Here is a 17,372-nt window from a genome sequence, read left to right on the forward strand (position 1 = left end):
ACAAAGTGCGAAATCTGATGGCACTCCATTTTTGTCACATTTCGTGAATAAGAAAGTTGTGCCTGGTGTCTCCTTCAGAGGTTTTGGTGTCATTTCCTTCAGTAGTTCTTCATTCACAGGCTGGGAATGTAAAGGGGTTTCAGAGTTTGATTTGTTTGACACAGTGTAGTGGGAAAGCGGATCGCACCAGCTGAAAATGTCACAAATGTTGCAGTCTTGAACGATCAGTGCAAACATACAAGGCTGGCATTCTTTCATATTCTGCCCAATTGCTTTAAGAAATTCAAGCACCGGCTGCAAGACATTTGTCTTGCATTTGCGAGGGATTGTGCTAATTTATTGAAAGAATAAGCAATATTTTTAAACAAACTACGAATAAAGCTGTCCAGTATCAAACATCCGAGCAAAGCTGGTGCGGTGACGACTCTGCTAAGTACTTCCTTTTTGTTTATTTTTAAATGCAACCAAGTACTTAGTGCTTTAACTTTATAGTCGTAAGCCCAAAGAAATATAGACATCTGTAACTTATTAACTGTTTGTACCAGTGAGGGAGAATCACATATCCTGTGACTTTTAAAGCTCACGCTGAAACATAATGGAAAGTTTTATTTATAACCGAGCTACAATAAAACTGTGAAGTTAAGCTTTGCAAACTAAATAATAAACTGGAACGTGACAAGACCCATCGAAACGTGGCAGAGTTAAACAGATTTTTTTTTTATTCGTTACAGGTAAAAACGGAGAGAGAAGCAGGAAAACAAACTTCAAACATGTGACCAACATGTCTGACACTTCTCCAAGCTGAGCTGAAACAATTACATTTCAGTGAAGCTGTTAGAAATAATTAAAAACGTATTTCTGAAGCTGCGACAATTGCTCTGTAATTTTGCTTTCTGAAGTATTTATGACTCACACACACGCACGTGTGCACGCATACACGCACACACACAAGAAGAACAAACCTAAAAAAGCAAAACAAAATACATAACAATGAAAAAAATAGATGATCCTAAGAGAAGCATGAAATGTACCAACATCATAGCTCTCTGGGCAAAGAAAAAAAGAAAAAACAAAATTGTATTAAAAACAGAAAAAAAAAAACAGGCACAATATGCAACATAATCAAAAGCCAAAGCATAGCGTGAGAAAATAGGAGACCTCTGGCATGACTGACATGACTGACGTGTTTCATATCCTCATATCCACCAAAGCACATGGACACGAGGGTGCTTTCAAAGTAATGACGTAATCACACGCTTGCAAGATTTGGTTCAGCATCAAGACACGCAGCCCCGTTTCACACATCTCACCTCCAGGCTCTGAAAGCAGCCGCAGAACCACACCAGAGCTAAACACCTGGATCTGCTTCCAGCCTGTCCGTCCTCTTCTGCTGCGCTCACAGGACAGGTGGAGCATTTGTGCCCAGATCAATGCAATGCCACATATGTCCTTAACCGGAGCAACCAATGCAAGCCTTGGCAGAAATAGTGGTGGTGATGAATTGGTGGCGAGGGGGCGGGGGGCTTGAAATGTGAGCAGTGTGTCTGAATAACTTGCGTGGTGCATGCTTGTGGATCTTCTTTGTACCGCTGGGGAGGAGGGGTGGAGAAAGCCGGCTGTTGCTTTAAACAAGAATGTGTTCATTTTAAGGGAGAAGAGGAGGAAAGGAGGGGGGCTTTGCCCCGGCGAAAAAAAAAAGAGAAAAAAGTGCTTGAGCATTTTTCATCATTTAAGCACACCAAGGAGGGGAAGAGTGAGAGAGGTGCGGTGGAGAGAGACAGCCTCTTAGAGCCGTGAGGCAGAAGTGATGGACTCAGCCCTCGAAAAAGTGACAGTCTTCTCCCAACCGGCCACGGGCGGTACACATCCTGCCCCGGACTCTCACCATTTGGCAGGAAAGTAAGTGCCAACATCCATCTAAAGGTATCCATTGTCTTTTTCTTTTCAAGAGGATATCTGAACTGTTTACTCAATGTTTGCCAAAGAGTGTCTGGGAGGTTGGGCAACTATTGAGCAAGTGACAGCCTTTTAATAACAAAGTACACCACTGTTGGACTGGACTGAGGTGATCATTTCAGAGAGACTGGACAAGGAGAGAGACAATACATAAGTGAAACTTTCTGGCTTGGGATGAATTCCTACCAAGGCAATCTCCGAAGAGCTCTGGAAGAAGCGCAAAGCCACTGAAAACCTCCTCAACACTGTGCAGTTATCTTGTAAGCATTTAGTAATCTTAATAAGTTTATGCATGCATCTTGTTCTGTTGGTTAATTTTTCGGGGAAAGTTGAAAGAAACTGACGGCAGTCATGATCTGACAGAGAAAGTGATCATCTCTCCACAGCTGATGCTTTGTTAAAACCATGTGCCCTGATGATTCCCATTTGGCAAAGAGCTCACACTTTGGCTCACACAGTCAATCTGAGTCACCACAGATTCACCAGTGGTAGCGTAGCATCTGTTATCTGACTCACCGTTTGGTGCCAGTAAATACTGAGGACCATAAAGGATGCTGGTGAAAAAAGAAAAAAATAATGTGACTAACTGAGAACAGGTTTGACATACATGTGCTTTCTGCAGGAGCGTATTTTTTTTTTCTTTTTTGCAAATAAGCTTTTTAAAAAAAATAACGTTAAGTGCAAAGGCATTTTGTAGTGTTTAATTTTATGAGAAACCCTGAGTGACATTTTGCTATTTATTCTAATGAGAAGCGGAACAAGATAACGTCTTATGGCAAGCATACCGCTTCAGGATGTTCCCCTTGAGCCAAGGGGATAGAGAAGCAGGCAGCTGAATCCCCTCTTTGTTCCTGATGCCAGAGGAGTGTTTGGATAAAGGGGCTTTGAGGTACAATGGTGGAACTTATCGAAACTGTTCCCAAAGACCCTCTGCCTCCCCCTCTGTGATTAGACCTAAAGCACAGATGATTGTGTTCAGAGGGAAGACAGAAACCGAGGCCGAGCTGTCTTTTTGGGAGCAAGTTGAACAGGTGGTCGAGTTTAATCACTTCTCCCGTTTCATGGCTTACATGCTTAAGGAAAGAGTGATTACAGTCAAGGCAAGGTAATAGCGTGGATTACGAAAGGCAAATTAAGTTTGACCGTGATCCAGAAAAGTTTGGGTATCATGCAGGAGACCGTTCTCTGAAGAGCTGGCACTGATTCCTACACGCTGCACAAAGCCCCCCACCCAAAAAGTACAGTGACCAGATCCTTTCAGCTACTGACAAATCGGGTGCTGTGTGGTCGTGTTGTGATCTCCCCTCGTGGATGATGATGCGATTATGAAGCATTCACATAGAAAGTAGGACATCGAGAACGAACTGGGTCAGTGGATTTATGCTGTAGGCAATGGCACGGATTGGGGCGGCGGTAGTTCTCCGTGCAGAGGGTCTGCCATCGCCACTAGCTCTCCATACGAGCGTGGCAGCTCACTCTAATGAGGTGATGAAGAATGTGAGGAATGCCATGTTCGGGCTGAAATGAGAGGGGCTGGGGTGAGAGATACGAGCCAGGCTGAGCATAGCTGCCCACCTTCTAATTAATATGTGCTGAGCATGACCATTCAATGAAGCAGTGACCCACCCCTGCGCCAGCCCCCTCTAAAGTCCAGCACGAGGAGTGGTGTAAACACTGACTTTTCACCTGAGGACAGTTTAACCAAAATATCTTGGTGTGAAGCAGACTTTTTCAAGACACTCGCCAAGGTCGGCAGTGTCTTGCTATTCACCGCGCGTCGTTCCCCCGTCTTTATGCCGTGAGCAGAACAAGCCATGTCTGATGCTGTAGCAACAGGTAATTATTGCAGCTACTGGCTGGTCAAACGCAACTCGTTTTGGCAATCCGATTCCAGGACAATAAAAAGCAGGTTGTTAACAGCAAACAAGGAGGCAAAGGCTTTCTGTTGTTGCCTCTGAGAGGCTGCGGACAGGTTAATGACAGGTTGCCTCCGTCAGGACAGATGGGACTCTCTTCTTCCCTGGAAGACAGGCACCCAGCGAGGGTTGTGTGTCTGTCTTTCTTTTTTTGTTTTTCAAAAACACGCTTGCAGTCATGCACATGCCACATGTACCTACAGACGTGTTTCCTTGCAAGCTGCAAACATTTCCCCTCCTCGTCATCTTTGAAGTGTGGTGAAGCCCAGAGCAGGAGACTCCACATTAACAGTGTCTAAAACGGGACTCCTCCTCAGCAGGGAAAATTACATGGCTGTACAGAGACAGGCTCATGTTCCAGGGGAGAAACCGCAAGACCCACTCGCCAAATACACTCATCAACACATTACAAGGAACAAGCTCTGAGATGCTCTGTTATCCTGGTGTAGGATGATTTGTAAGCTATTATTACAGTTTTTGTTAGAAAATGCTCTATGACATGTGATAATTTCAGGTAGAACTACAGCTATAACTGTGGCTGCCGTCGCTTTGCCAATCAGGACTTGCAAGAGTGATGTCACCGAGGGCCGGCTTTATCAGCAGTTAAGGAATTCTGACATATTTAATACTGCGGTCCCAAAAAGATTGCCTAATGCGAAATTCGTAAATGTGATGCCCGTTACATCACATTTACAGAGGCAATCAGTCAACACACTCTTGGAGTACGTAGACTCTAATAGTCCATGTGCTGACAAATGACAAGCAGTAATTCGTCCCATGCTAAGATCTTCTAAAAAGGCTTAACAATGATTTAAAGAAAATAAGCAGAAAGATTGTACATCACAAACCCAGGAGGTTTTCATTAACTGGATTGCAACATGCATTTACTTCATCATGTGTAAGGGAATTAGGAACACTGCACTTAAATGGAGTCAGCCCTGTGTCTGAAACAGTAGCTTTTCCAATTTATGTTCTTCATTAAAGTGCCTCAGGGCTCGATTTTTGGCCCAATCCGGTTTAGATTACATTTTCTACTGCTGGAATCAATCATCTGAAACTGTGATATATTCTTACATTAATTTGCTAATGTATTACATACATACCTTCATATGGAAGTTGGTAATTCTGCATCCTTTCAATCACTACACACTTCCCTAGAGGCCTATAAAACGTCAAATAATGCAAGTCTCTTTATTTGAGAATTCAATGGATTTGGATTGGCAAAGCGCTGCCACGGTCCCTCCAGTTGTTCAGCCTTTCAACAGCCACACATTTTGGTTTACTTTCTTAAAACAGACTTTGAACTTACTAATAAAATTTGCTTTGTTGCTCAGATGGCAACCAGACTTTGAGAGCATGATATCCGGCTTTGTTTCATCCCACAGGGGTCACTCACTCTGTACTTCAATGACAAGTTCTTCGAAATTCAACTCCTTATCATCAGAGTTAGACAACATAATGTCATTTTGGTGTTAGACTGCTTGAACTGGCTTCTGATCTAAATGAGCATTTTATGTACTGGGAACAGAGTATGTTGGACCAGGCTAAAACCAAATTGAGCAGAGAATCTGGAATAATCCACCAATTCGAGTGAGATCTGTTTAAACAAGCATTTTGTTCTGACTGAATAGGATACATTCAATCTTTGAGTATTTCATTTCAAATGATTACCACTGGTTTCAATTACTACATTGTTTTACTGTAGCAGATTTTTTGAACGAAACAAAGTAAATAAATAAATAAAACACGGAGCGTTGATTTCGCCAAGGATCATGTTCTTGAGAAGTGCTGCATTTCTCCTTACTATGGCTCCACTCTAAGGTGTTGGCTTCATGCCCGCACATTGCATAACAAGGCTGAAACACTTTTGACTTTGTTGCCCTATTCTGTGCTCAAATCTCTGAGAAGGATAATCTGTGTAGAAGGTGCAAGAATCCTTCTGCAGTGACTATCGGACAATTTGTAAGACTTTGTGATTAAACAATTACACTCCGGTGGTGCGAGGCTCTGAAAAGCACTGTATTGCGACTTGCAGGAGCTGTCGCTCAGGTTCCCCTCAAAAGTTCAGTGACTCATTACGCTTACCCAGCAGCCACAGTGGTCTGTGGCCTTTTTTTTTTTCATGTGTGTCAAGACTGCATCATATTCAAAACCTGCAATTACTGGCTTTAATAAAAAGAATAATCACTCATTTGTTTGAGGCCAAACAAATGAGCAATGTCATTTATTTTTTCACTCCTCTGTAATCCTAAATGAAAGTTGTGGGTTGTGTCAAAAAGGCCTGCTAACAAGGAAAACGTGTTTAAACCAAAAGAAAAAAAGACTAACATTAAAAGAACAATACCAAAAAATAAACCAGTGATTCAGTCCAATAGCAACTACGTTATACGACAATCCTTTCACCATAATGTTACAAAACTGGAATGGTCTTTCCGTGCTAGGGTCTCATGAAAGAGGCTACAGACCTGACTGATGCAACCCAATCAGTATTTAAAATAGCCACTTGAGTTGCATCATCTGCAGTGTCTCAGCTTTTCCATCTCAGGGCCCCGCAAACAAAACAACAGTGTTTGTGTGTAAAAGACAGACTGTGGTCGTTGCCTAAAGAGAACCAGAGCCAGAACAAAGCAAAGCACTCGCCTCGCAACAATCTATCTGATTAAAAGAGATCGGGCACATTGTTAGGTAGAATAAATATTGTCCTTGGCTTTCAGGCAGCAGGTGTTGCTTTTGATTGCAGAGATCATACTCAAACATGTCAGGCTGGAAGGTAAATATTTTCAATGATTTACGTTTTCCTCGTATACCACAGAGAGCAGAGCAGGCACCATAACATTTCTGCATTGCACATCGTCTGCGTCCCGCGTGACTATTATGACATGGAAAGTCAAAGCAGCCACTGTTGTGCTCGGCCGCACATGTGAACAATTTCCCCTCTGATTATTTGCTTTTTTTGGTTGCACCAAATCTTTTTAGTGCTGAAACCTGTTGGTGTTTAAATGTTAATGCACAGTGCTTCTGTCTTTGGATATTCATCACAATTTACAATTTACCGACAGAAAGCAAGCGACATCTGCTTTTAATAAGCAGAGCAGTGAATGCACAAACTCGTCCTAATGTCAAACAGGTACTGGCTGTACAAGAAAAAATACCATTGCTTCGTGATATGACAGTATTCAAGCTGAAATGTAAAATGTGTTGACATGATGTAACTAACCCTAACCCTTCTTGATGGAAAACAGAAAACCAAGAATCATTCCTACTGCAGCAACATAACGTTTTGATTATTTCCGATAATGTTACAGATAACAATGGTTTATTTTCATTTTGATTCTGAATTGTAGTTTTTGACAAGAATGAATCACCCGCTAAATTTATTTGTAGTCTCAAAAAGCCAAAGTTGTATTTTTAGGAGCAAAGAAAAAGTGTAGCAGACTTTTGTAAACTAGTTGAGTCGCAGTGTCCTATAGAGCTTTGGCCCAGAGCACCGCCTCTCTTCATAGCCACAGAAAGTTCCATACACTCTGACACTGCATCTATTATATCACTGAAAAGACATTTAAACCACAGAAATGGTACGATGGAAAAGATTTGTACTTTTGATGCATAACTTTTTAAAACCTTGATACTAAGAACAACCATCCAATGGCTAATGTCAAAGTGATAATTTTTCAAAGTCCTGACAGTTTCGCAGCATGAGCGAAAGTCGCGAATGCCTTATGTAGTGGATCAGCAAGGACAATTTCAAACAAATATTTGTAATCACAATTTGATCTGTGTTCTTATTGATCGTCTACAGGTTTTGGTGAGTTGGACAATAACACATGGAGCCCCCTTCAGTGGTCCTGCTGGGGGTCATTCTGGTTTATGGACTAAGTTGGGGCGTCCAGCAGACACAGGCAAGTCTGTCGGACAATAGCCAAGGGAAGCATAAAACCCAGGAATTTGGGAGCAGTGAGGATGATTTGGAAGGAGAGTTTTTGTATGCTGGGAGGAGCAAACGTGCTCCAGCTGAACAGCCACAGGACAAGTGTTCCTATACTTTTATTGTGCCTCAGCAAAAGGTGACCGGAGCCATCTGCGTGAACTCCAAGGAACCTGAGGCCATGCTGGAGAATCGGGTCCACAAGCAAGAGTTAGAGCTGTTGAACGTGGAGCTCCAGAAACAGAAAAGGCAGATCGAAACCCTACAGCAGCTGGTGGAGGTGGACGGAGGTATTGTCAATGAGGTCAAGCTTCTAAGAAAGGAAAGCAGAAACATGAACTCCAGAGTGACTCAGTTGTACATGCAGCTCCTCCATGAGATCATCAGGAAGAGGGACAATGCTCTGGAATTAGCCCAAATGGAGAACCGGATCCTCAACCAAACCTCAGAGATGCAGCAGCTGACCAGTCGATACAAAGACCTCGAGCACAAGTACCAGCACTTGGCTTCCCTAGCCACAAACCAGTCAGCTATAATTGCCCTGCTGGAGGAGCAGTGCCAGAGCCGACACCCTCCCCGTTACATTCCTGCCTCGCAGCCACGACCTCAGCCTCCTCCACCGCCATCTCAACCTCTCAACAAGCCTTACCAGCCCCCTTACCAGCCACCTCTCCTTCCACGCATTAACAATCCAATCAGCAATGAGATCCAGAGTGACCAAAAGTCTCTTCCGCCCCTTCCTACAATGCCCGTTGGTACACACAGCCCCTCTACCACTGACAAACCATCTGGTGAGTAGCTTAAACTCCTATTGCCACCATTTCTTTCAGAAGCTCTCTTACAGTTTCTCTCCTGAACACTGGATCAAAACAAGAACTTTTTGTGTCTGAGTTGCCTAATCACTATTCATGAGACAGCAGTTCTTTCCCATTCTTCCTAAAAGAGAGTGATTTAGAAAGATCTCATGCATTGCCAGGGCAAAGGACTGGTTGTCAGAACAGAAAAGCTGTTGTCCTTCGTCTTTTTCAGATGTATATCTATTAATGGCCATCATTAAATCCACAAAAAAAAAAAAACAAAGTATACTAGCAGGGTACATATGTGTACCAACATGAATCACTGGCCCAAGGTCAGATGGTTTTTAAAAACACATGTAAGTAGATTTAAAAACTGATGTGAAGGCTGTTTTGCATGGCCTATTACTTTCCCTTTGCGTTAGAAATCTCCACTTTGTTGGAAAAACGGGGAAAAATCGCACACACAATTTCCCTAATGACTAGTAGGTGTTTTTAACCTTTGACTGTTTACTCTAATGCTTACCATGAGACTGGCAACCTTTGAATTGACTGTTTGAAAGTAGACGAGTCATTTCTTGCCCAGATCTATGGTGCTAAGACAAGAAAAACCTTTGCAAACCCTTTAGACAAACAGACAGCTGCACACCGAGCAGGAATACACACTACAGCACAAAAGAGGCAGACGGAAAGGGGAACAAAGCAGAAAGATGAGAAAACCAGAGGGGTGAGGTAGGTACAGAGATACAAGGAGTGAGTGATGTCATTTGTTCCACCAGGCGAGAATCAGTCATATGTTCCACCGAGGGATCAGACTTTATCAGGCAGAACAGAGCAGGCCAGGACAGGGCAACTCTCTGGCTTGTATCTGCTCAACAGAGACATTCCTGAGAATAGATGGGTGGCTGAGCACAGGCCAAGAAAAGATTATCATCCAGCCTCACTTTAAAGACCAAAAACAATCTTTAAGGCAATCATAGGCACAATAAGAGGGTTCTCCGCAGCCCTGCACTTTCAAACCCCATACCGTTTCATCCCCCTTTTCCCTCTCCGTGTGACCCCAGTAAGTCCATTTCTAATTCCTCTAACTGTACTTAAACTCTCGGTATTCTGTGCCAGTTGGCATCGCACACTCGTGTTATATCAGGAAAACGTAAACACTTTCAAAACAAATTGTTGCTGGGGAGCCAGTCGGCTTTTGGGGGTTTCCTACACCTCCCATTAGTTGTGAATAAAAATTACGCTGGCACACACACACACACACACACACACACCCACACACACCCACACACACACACACACACACACACACACACACACACACACACACACACACACACACACACACACACACACACACACACAGCAAAGCAATAAATCCTCATCACTCCAACTAAACATATAATAGTTCCCATAACCTATTATATTCAGCCTTACTAAGCTTTTTGGCTAATAAAGAGAGCATGAAATAGAGATTTGTCAATCTGATGTCATTCCCAGCGGATGATTTTACACCACAAAAATGTGCAATTACAATGAAGATGATAATAAAAAAATCACTACAGGTGAAAATAAGTCAAATAACAATGCCTGACTGTTAATCTCTAGGAAATACACGGTGGAAACTTGCTGCTACCGTTTCATCATTCATTCAGTAGTCAGGATTCCCTTCGCCCTTTTGCCAGTGTTTCTTTTGGCTGTGCAGCCCAGCAGTCATTTCCCTCACAAGACAAGCAGCCAAAGTTAATTTCACTGCTCTAACAAGAACTTTTGTTGCAAAAAAAACAAAACAGCAATGCCTCCTTGTGTCACTGTAACTTTCTGCCTTTTCTAATGTGTCGACATATTCTGCCGCAAGTGATGGAGTTTGACACGGTGCTGATGTTTTCTTCAACTCTACCCGATAAGGTCCATTCAGAGATTGCCTGCAGGCGCTCGAAGACGGCCACACTTCCAGCGGCATGTTCCTGGTGAAGCCAGAAAACGCCAACCGCCTCATGCAGGTGTGGTGTGATCAGAGACAGGACCCGGGCGGCTGGACGGTCATCCAGAGAAGGCTGGACGGCTCTGTCAACTTTTTCAGGAACTGGGAGACGTACAAGGTGCGACAACTTCACACCGAGTCAAGGCGCTCATAGTTTGAAAGGAGAATGGAGGCTTATGAAAGGTGTTTCCGCACCACCCAGATGGTAAAATAAATTCAACGAATGAATAGATTATTGTTAAGTTCAAAAAGCATCTATTGCAGTTAGATCCTTGGGAGTAAGAGACTCTTATTGTCTTGCATTCACTTTCCTTTAGGACGTCTTTTTATTCCAAGACCAACAATTTACAAGAGTGAATTCAAGATTATATCTTTGCTCGAGGCAGCAACAAGCCTATTTCCATAACTTTTGAAAAGACTCTTAAATGTTATTCTGACTGTGGTACATTTCTTCGTGAAGAGGAATGCCTCCCTGGTTCAAGGCACTCCAAGCCAACTTATAGTGTGAAGGCAGCCAGATCAAAGAAGTTAGATTGTTGAGTTTCTCACCCGCTGCAGTGAGTCCTGCTGTGCTGCAATAACAAAACCCCTCAAAAAACCAGTGGAAACCTGGCTAGCAGATACCAGCTATAAACCTGACCCGAAGGCTTCGTTTATAATCATGTTCCCTGACGACAAACAATAGAGCCGAAAACCAAGGCCGCCCCGAAAAGCCTGTGAATCAATCAGTCGGGTTTATTTATATAGCAGGTTTCAGCAACACGGAGTATGCGGTGACCCTGTGGGCATCCCCTCAGACATCCAAACAAGCAGTGCAATGCTCAACCCAAACGATGCAGTGAGTGTTTCCCAATCGTTCTGATGATGTTTTTCTTATCGCCTTGCTCCGCAGCAAGGATTTGGCAACATAGACGGCGAGTACTGGCTCGGTCTGGAAAACATCTACTGGCTGACGAACCAGGCAACCTACAAGCTGCTCATCACGCTGGAGGACTGGTCTGGGAGAAAAGTGTTTGCAGAGTACGCCAGCTTCAGAGTGGAGCCGGAAGCTGACTACTACAGGCTCAGAGTGGGCCGGTATCACGGAAATGCAGGGGACTCCCTCACCTGGCACAACGGCAAACAGTTCACGACGCTGGACAGAGACCACGATGCGTACACAGGTAAAACGTTTGGCTTTTTCAAAGACTGGGGAGGATCATTTGTCACTATTGGAAGGAAATGATCATGATTGTTTTTTTTTTTTTGCTATTTTTGTAATCTTTACAGGAAATTGTGCTCACTATCAGAAGGGAGGGTGGTGGTACAACTCTTGCGCACATTCAAATCTGAACGGCGTTTGGTACAGAGGAGGACACTACCGCAGCCGCTACCAAGATGGAGTCTACTGGGCAGAGTTCAGAGGAGGAGCCTACTCACTAAAGAAAGTAGTCATGATGATCCGTCCCAACCCGAACACCTTCCATTAGGGACACACCTGGAAAGGTGTTTTCCATCACACAGAACTCCTTGGCGTCATTTCCACAAGACCAAGTCAGGCCACAAAAAACAAAACAAAACAAAAAAAAAACATGATCCTGAAAGTGCAATATTGAAACATCAGGGTGATGCTGGTCTCCCCACCAAATTAATAATATTTTAATAATATTTTTTTAACTGTTTATTTTTCTTTGTTTTGTTTTTCTCTCTCTGTTTCTCTTTTCTCTGCGGGATATTTAAATCGGGCGCGTTGCTCAAGAGTTATTTTAACTCCTCTTTGGCAAACGGGGCTGTCAGTATCTGTGCTTTTGTTCGGTCTGAGTGGCTCTGTATTCTGCACCCTGCATTAATATCTATCTTAACAAGCGAAGGAGGTCGACACAGGAAATATCTCCAGTGATTGCTCTTTAATTTCATGCTAATTACGTATTTTATTTCAAACTGCGTAGTTTCTAGTAACACTAAAACAGTTAACTCGCAACAAAGACTCTTATGTTGTGGTAAGTATTTTACAGTGAACACTACAAAATATCAGCAACATTTTTTTTTCCTTTTTGCTCAAAGAAAGCCAGAAATTGCAATACAAACACATAAACATTTTATCAGTTGTTTCTTTTCAATTAAAAAACTGGTGGGAAAAAAATAGATCCTTATTGCCAAGATTTAATAAGGTAAATCATTCATCTTTTGGTAAATATTTTGAAATTGTGAATTGTTTAAGCAAGTATCCCAAGTTGCTTGTGAAATCTGAGCACCATATTTACTGTATAAATGTGTTGTTTTGTCAGTGCAAGTGAATCCAACACAATGTGTTTGTACATAGGATAATTGTAATATAATGTATGTAAAAGTTCTTTCATAATTGAGTCGCAATAAAATATGTACAGATCTTGTGTTTATTATTATTATTATTTTTTTTTTTTTTGAAAACTTCAACTGGAACTCGTTATTTAATTTAGTAGAAAACCTAATAAGGTAAATTCAGCTGAGCAAGTTCTGTCTCATCTGCATCAGAAGTGCATTAATTAGATGACATTGTTAACAAAAACATGAGAGCTTTTCTTCATCCGGAGAAAACATCATATTGTCAGAACGTTGTAGAGGCTGTGTTTTTTTTTGTTTGTTTGTTTATAGCAGATTAAAATGATCTTGCTGATCCATCAGTTAGAACAAGATGATTTCACTTTGATTAGTTCTGATTTGTGCTGCTAAAAGAAAAGAAAAGAAAAAATAAAACCCTGACTGTTTTCCTCATTCATTTTATGAATCATGTCTAAGAACTCCCACGATTTTTGCTCCATGAATGCAATAACAAACAGTTTGTACTTTTGAAAACCCTTAATGATTTTAATAAAACCATGAAAAATGTTCGGGACCAATGCTTAGACATGTAAATTGAGATAATCTCAAAATGTGGTCATTTTCTTTTGGGTTCAGAACTCAGATCTCTACTAAGGCACCTGCTGCGTCAAAAATCTAAATGAGTCTAAACTGATTGTAGCACTTTGGACCTCAAAGTACACCTGGCATTGGTGACGCCTGGATTCGAAACATCTCTAATTGAAAATATCAAGAAAACAGAAGACGAAAGAAGGCAAGCAGCACCAATGCTGAGGACAAACGAGAATTTTTCCCCAGTTTGAAAAAATTTGATTGCTCGCTGTTTGACCCACACAAAGCAACACTCATTACATCTTCTGTGCACGGTTTAACACAGCAAACATGTCAGATTTTGTCTATAATTTCATGGCTTAATCTGATCAAGTCATATTAAAAATGTGCATACAAATCCTAAATGTACAATTTCTAACACTGAATATTTAAACACGGCCTCAGAAAGCATTGTGCCTCCAACATTCTGCTCCAGCGTCTACACATTCTCAAATATCCTGTATAATCAGCGTGACTGATGAAAAATGACAGGCTAGTAAACTTAATGCATCCAGCAGTCTCTTCAACTGACAGCTAAAAAGCTCTAATCCTCAATTTGTCAGGGTGACGGGAAAATGACTTAACATTGCAATGAACCCAACTGTGTTAATACCATTTTCCGACAGCAAACTAAAGGTGAAAGATTTGACTTTTTCCACTGTTTAAAACATAAATGGAGTTAATCAGAGAACGATCATACGCAGAAAATTTCCAGTTTCAGGTATGAAATGAACCATGAAAGGGATTGTTCACATTATTGTGTGACAATGTCAAAGGCGCTTTACCCTGCATGAAGCTGACACACAGTGGCTGTTAAGTCTGGCTGAGCGGCTATTTTCCACATGTCACAGAGGCTTTGAACAGGACGAAGTTAAGACTGTGAGTACGCCACTTGTCATTCTTGTCAGCAGTGGCTTTTTCCTTGACAAAACATGAATGAGTTGCTACCAGAAACACAAACGCAAAACGTCTGCTTTCTCAATCAACTTAATGGTGGTGAAAAAAAAAAAAGGCCAGCGTTTCATTGTCTCCGTAAACATAGAGGACAGACTCGTTGGATGCCGTGCAAGTCTGAAGACTCACCACAGTGGAAAACCTTGAGTGAGGGTGGCCTGTTCCGCTCCCACTCCTCAACCAACATGGAAAACCTTGAGCTGACATGTTGCTCTCTCAGCACAAAAGGAGCCCACATTTCCTGAACCTTCAAACCTGGAGCTTTCAATGGGCCTGCATTGTTGTGTCCCATCTGTTAAAGTCTGCATACTTGAACGTTTTTAATGGAGGAATGCTTTAACTTTCCTGGCCTCTGGCAATGCCTATTTCACTAAGTAGTCACAGCACAAAAGGTCATAATTGCTTTTACAAGGAGCCTTGGTCACAAATGTTTCACGACCTACGGTCCTCAGTGAAGAAAACATCTGTCGACGGGACAAATGATGCTGCATACTGAGGAATTTGCAACAGATATTTTTATAAAGTCCTGAACACATTTCTAAAAATCTAAATATAGGCTATAAGGGCTGAAGACAGTAGGAGTAACCCGTAGACTGCCACTTTCAATCCAGACTACCCCAGAGCAGCAGTGGCTGTAATGTGGCTTCATTACCACCGGTGTGTGAATGTATGGGTGAAAGCCTGAACGCTACAAAATATTTACAGGAGCGCTTTGGCAGCTACTGGTCCTGATGAAATGCTATGCAAGCACAGACTGTTTGCAAATAAAATGGTGGTCCTTTGTTGTATTTATAACACAAACCCATTGTCTCGAGTGTGTACTTAATAAAAAAGAGCGACCCTGTAATTATGAGATTTGGAGTTTGCAGTGACGTGAATCAGCGAATGCCATCTGCTATCAATCAAATGTCTGCCCCACAATACACCACTTGGTGTACTAGTATATAGTGCATACTATATTTAGCCTATTTATGTACCATAAGCTAATGTGTAAATGTAAAACGGAGAAGAGCCACAATCAGTCAGAGTTCTATTGCACAGCCTTTGCTGGTTCAGCATCACACACAAGTTTGTCCCCGTGTCTCACGTTACCCACAATCCTTTGGTCTACTGGAGATGAGATTGGAGAAAATTCCTCCATGAAATATGAGTACATGCTGAATTTTTAGGGTGCAGTTATGAACATTATTGAATATTACAGATATAATAGAATCACACTGTGACAAAACACTAACTCCCGTATTTTTTCTTCTTCTTCTTCTTTCAAACCGAATGGTTTCTCATGTGAAACATTAATCATAAACCATTGTGCTAACCGTAACCATTAAGTATAATCAAATCCATCCCTTTTTCCGCTCTGCCTTCTCTTCGTCGATGTGATTCACGGCATTTGTTGGCGATAACTCACCAAGGACAGACATGACATGCAGTTGTACAAGAGTCCGGCTATCATTTCAGAGTTTTTCCTCAGAAGTGGCAGCTCGTCTGACATCTGTGTAATTGAGCATTCCACTGAACTGACTGAACGCTGACTCCAGCCAGGGCTTTGCATTGCCGTAATCTAACGGCAGTTCAGGTTTAACAGAATTTTCCCCACATCTGACCTTCAAAAATATATAGGAAAACAGCAAATGTTGACTCAGGGTAAGAGGAAAAAAAAAAAAAAAACTGCCTCTTTTTCCAAACCGTTTACAAGAACTATTCCCAGTTGCTGCTGTAAAACACTTTTGATGCATATGGAAGTTATTAGTTAAGCTTCAAAATAGAAACGTGTAAAATAGTGGTGAGGTATTTGCTTCTTATATATATAGTGGAACTTTTTTTTTTTTTTTCCCCCCATTTTCCAAAAGCTCAGCATGTGAACCGATTTCTAGCTGAGGAGATGTGCAGATCCTGGTATAACTTTATAGTCACACACCGTGACCACTATCCCATGCTCTTCCAAACGGTCTGCAAATCCTCTGTGAAGATTTACAGGACATCGTTTAAGGATCGGTAAGAGAAATTTTCCTTTGTGCAACAGATGTTTTTATTTATTTCCTAGAGTATGTTTTTTTTTATTTCTTTTAATAAAATAATAATAAAATAAACAAACAGTATCATCAAGTTATTTTTGTTTTTGTAAAGTGAAATCCTGTGAAGTCTGTCCTTACAGGTCAGATGTACCCTCAATGTACCTCAGGCTTTTTTGTCTCATTAAAAATAGAGAAGCGGTTTTCAACTAATTTGGACAGTGGAGGGCAATTTCCACCAAGTCTGATTGCGTTCAAATCCACAAGATCAATAAATCGATTCAACAGAACCTGTTTTGCAGCATGAAGTAGACGGACGGATCTCAAAGAACAACAAAGTCGTTCACATCTATTAGTCTGGAAGGAGTTCCAAAGCCAGTTCCACGACTTTGTGACTCCGACACGCTGCAATGAAAGTCACTGTTCAGAAATCGAGGAGTGACTGACTTATCAAGTTATTTTTTTGTCCAAGAGAGCATCCAAGAGGTCACAAAGAGATCAATGTTAGAATCCAAAGTACTGCAGATAAGGGTTTGTGATTGACATGACTGAATCGGAATCGTGGGAGAGTAAAGAGTCGTAACTCCATGCTGAAAAAAAAAAAAAAAAAAAGAACATAAAAGGCCACACAAACCTTTTACCACACAGCATCTCAGTGATATCAAGACTTTTGGGGAAACAGCTTTTGGACTGCAGAAACACAAGTGGAACATTTTGGAGGATGTGAATCAAGTAACATCTGGTTCAATCTAACTAAATAAAAGTGAAAGAAGAACTTCATACTTACATTAAAGCTGGGGGTGGCGGGTGTTAGTGAGATGGTCTGGAGATGCAATTGCTGGAGCCATAAATTCTGCTCTCTGCTAAAAATACTGAGGTTCATGAATCTGAGCCTGGTTTACGTAGCATAAAAGTAATCAG

At 41.7% G+C, this 17,372-nt stretch overlaps 1 protein-coding gene across 3 annotated transcripts; it reads left to right on the plus strand.

The window, feature by feature from the left end:
* Nucleotides 1–1,818: 1,818 nt before the first annotated feature.
* Nucleotides 1,819–12,947, plus strand: angptl2b (angiopoietin-like 2b). Of its 3 annotated transcripts, none has more exons than XM_055050592.1 (5): nt 1,819–2,216; nt 7,672–8,588; nt 10,500–10,693; nt 11,468–11,738; nt 11,845–12,947. In XM_055050592.1, the coding sequence occupies exons 2-5, from the start codon at nt 7,697–7,699 to the stop codon at nt 12,042–12,044; spliced, it is 1,557 nt and encodes a 518-aa protein (XP_054906567.1). In that variant the 5' UTR covers nt 1,819–2,216; nt 7,672–7,696; the 3' UTR covers nt 12,045–12,947. The 3 variants fall into 3 exon arrangements, with proteins under 3 accessions (XP_054906567.1, XP_054906568.1, XP_054906569.1); XM_055050593.1 differs by having other exon boundaries at nt 1,819–1,923; XM_055050594.1 differs by having other exon boundaries at nt 1,830–1,899.
* Nucleotides 12,948–17,372: the final 4,425 nt, after the last annotated feature.

This window comes from Poeciliopsis prolifica, unplaced genomic scaffold (genome assembly GCF_027474105.1).
Source record: "Poeciliopsis prolifica strain line A6 unplaced genomic scaffold, Auburn_PproV2 SCAFFOLD031, whole genome shotgun sequence".
Lineage (NCBI taxonomy): Eukaryota > Metazoa > Chordata > Actinopteri > Cyprinodontiformes > Poeciliidae > Poeciliopsis > Poeciliopsis prolifica.

What these genes read in the sequence shown, in the direction of transcription:
- angptl2b (XM_055050592.1), top strand. Translation starts at nt 7,697, where the DNA reads ATGGAGCCCCCTTCAGTGGTCCTGCTGGGGGTCATTCTGGTTTATGGA. An exon ending in GGAACTGGGAGACGTACAAG is followed by an intron (nt 10,694 to 11,467) that starts GTGCGACAACTT and finishes CTTGCTCCGCAG; the next exon opens with CAAGGATTTGGCAACATAGA. An exon ending in AGACCACGATGCGTACACAG is followed by an intron (nt 11,739 to 11,844) that starts GTAAAACGTTTG and finishes TAATCTTTACAG; the next exon opens with GAAATTGTGCTCACTATCAG.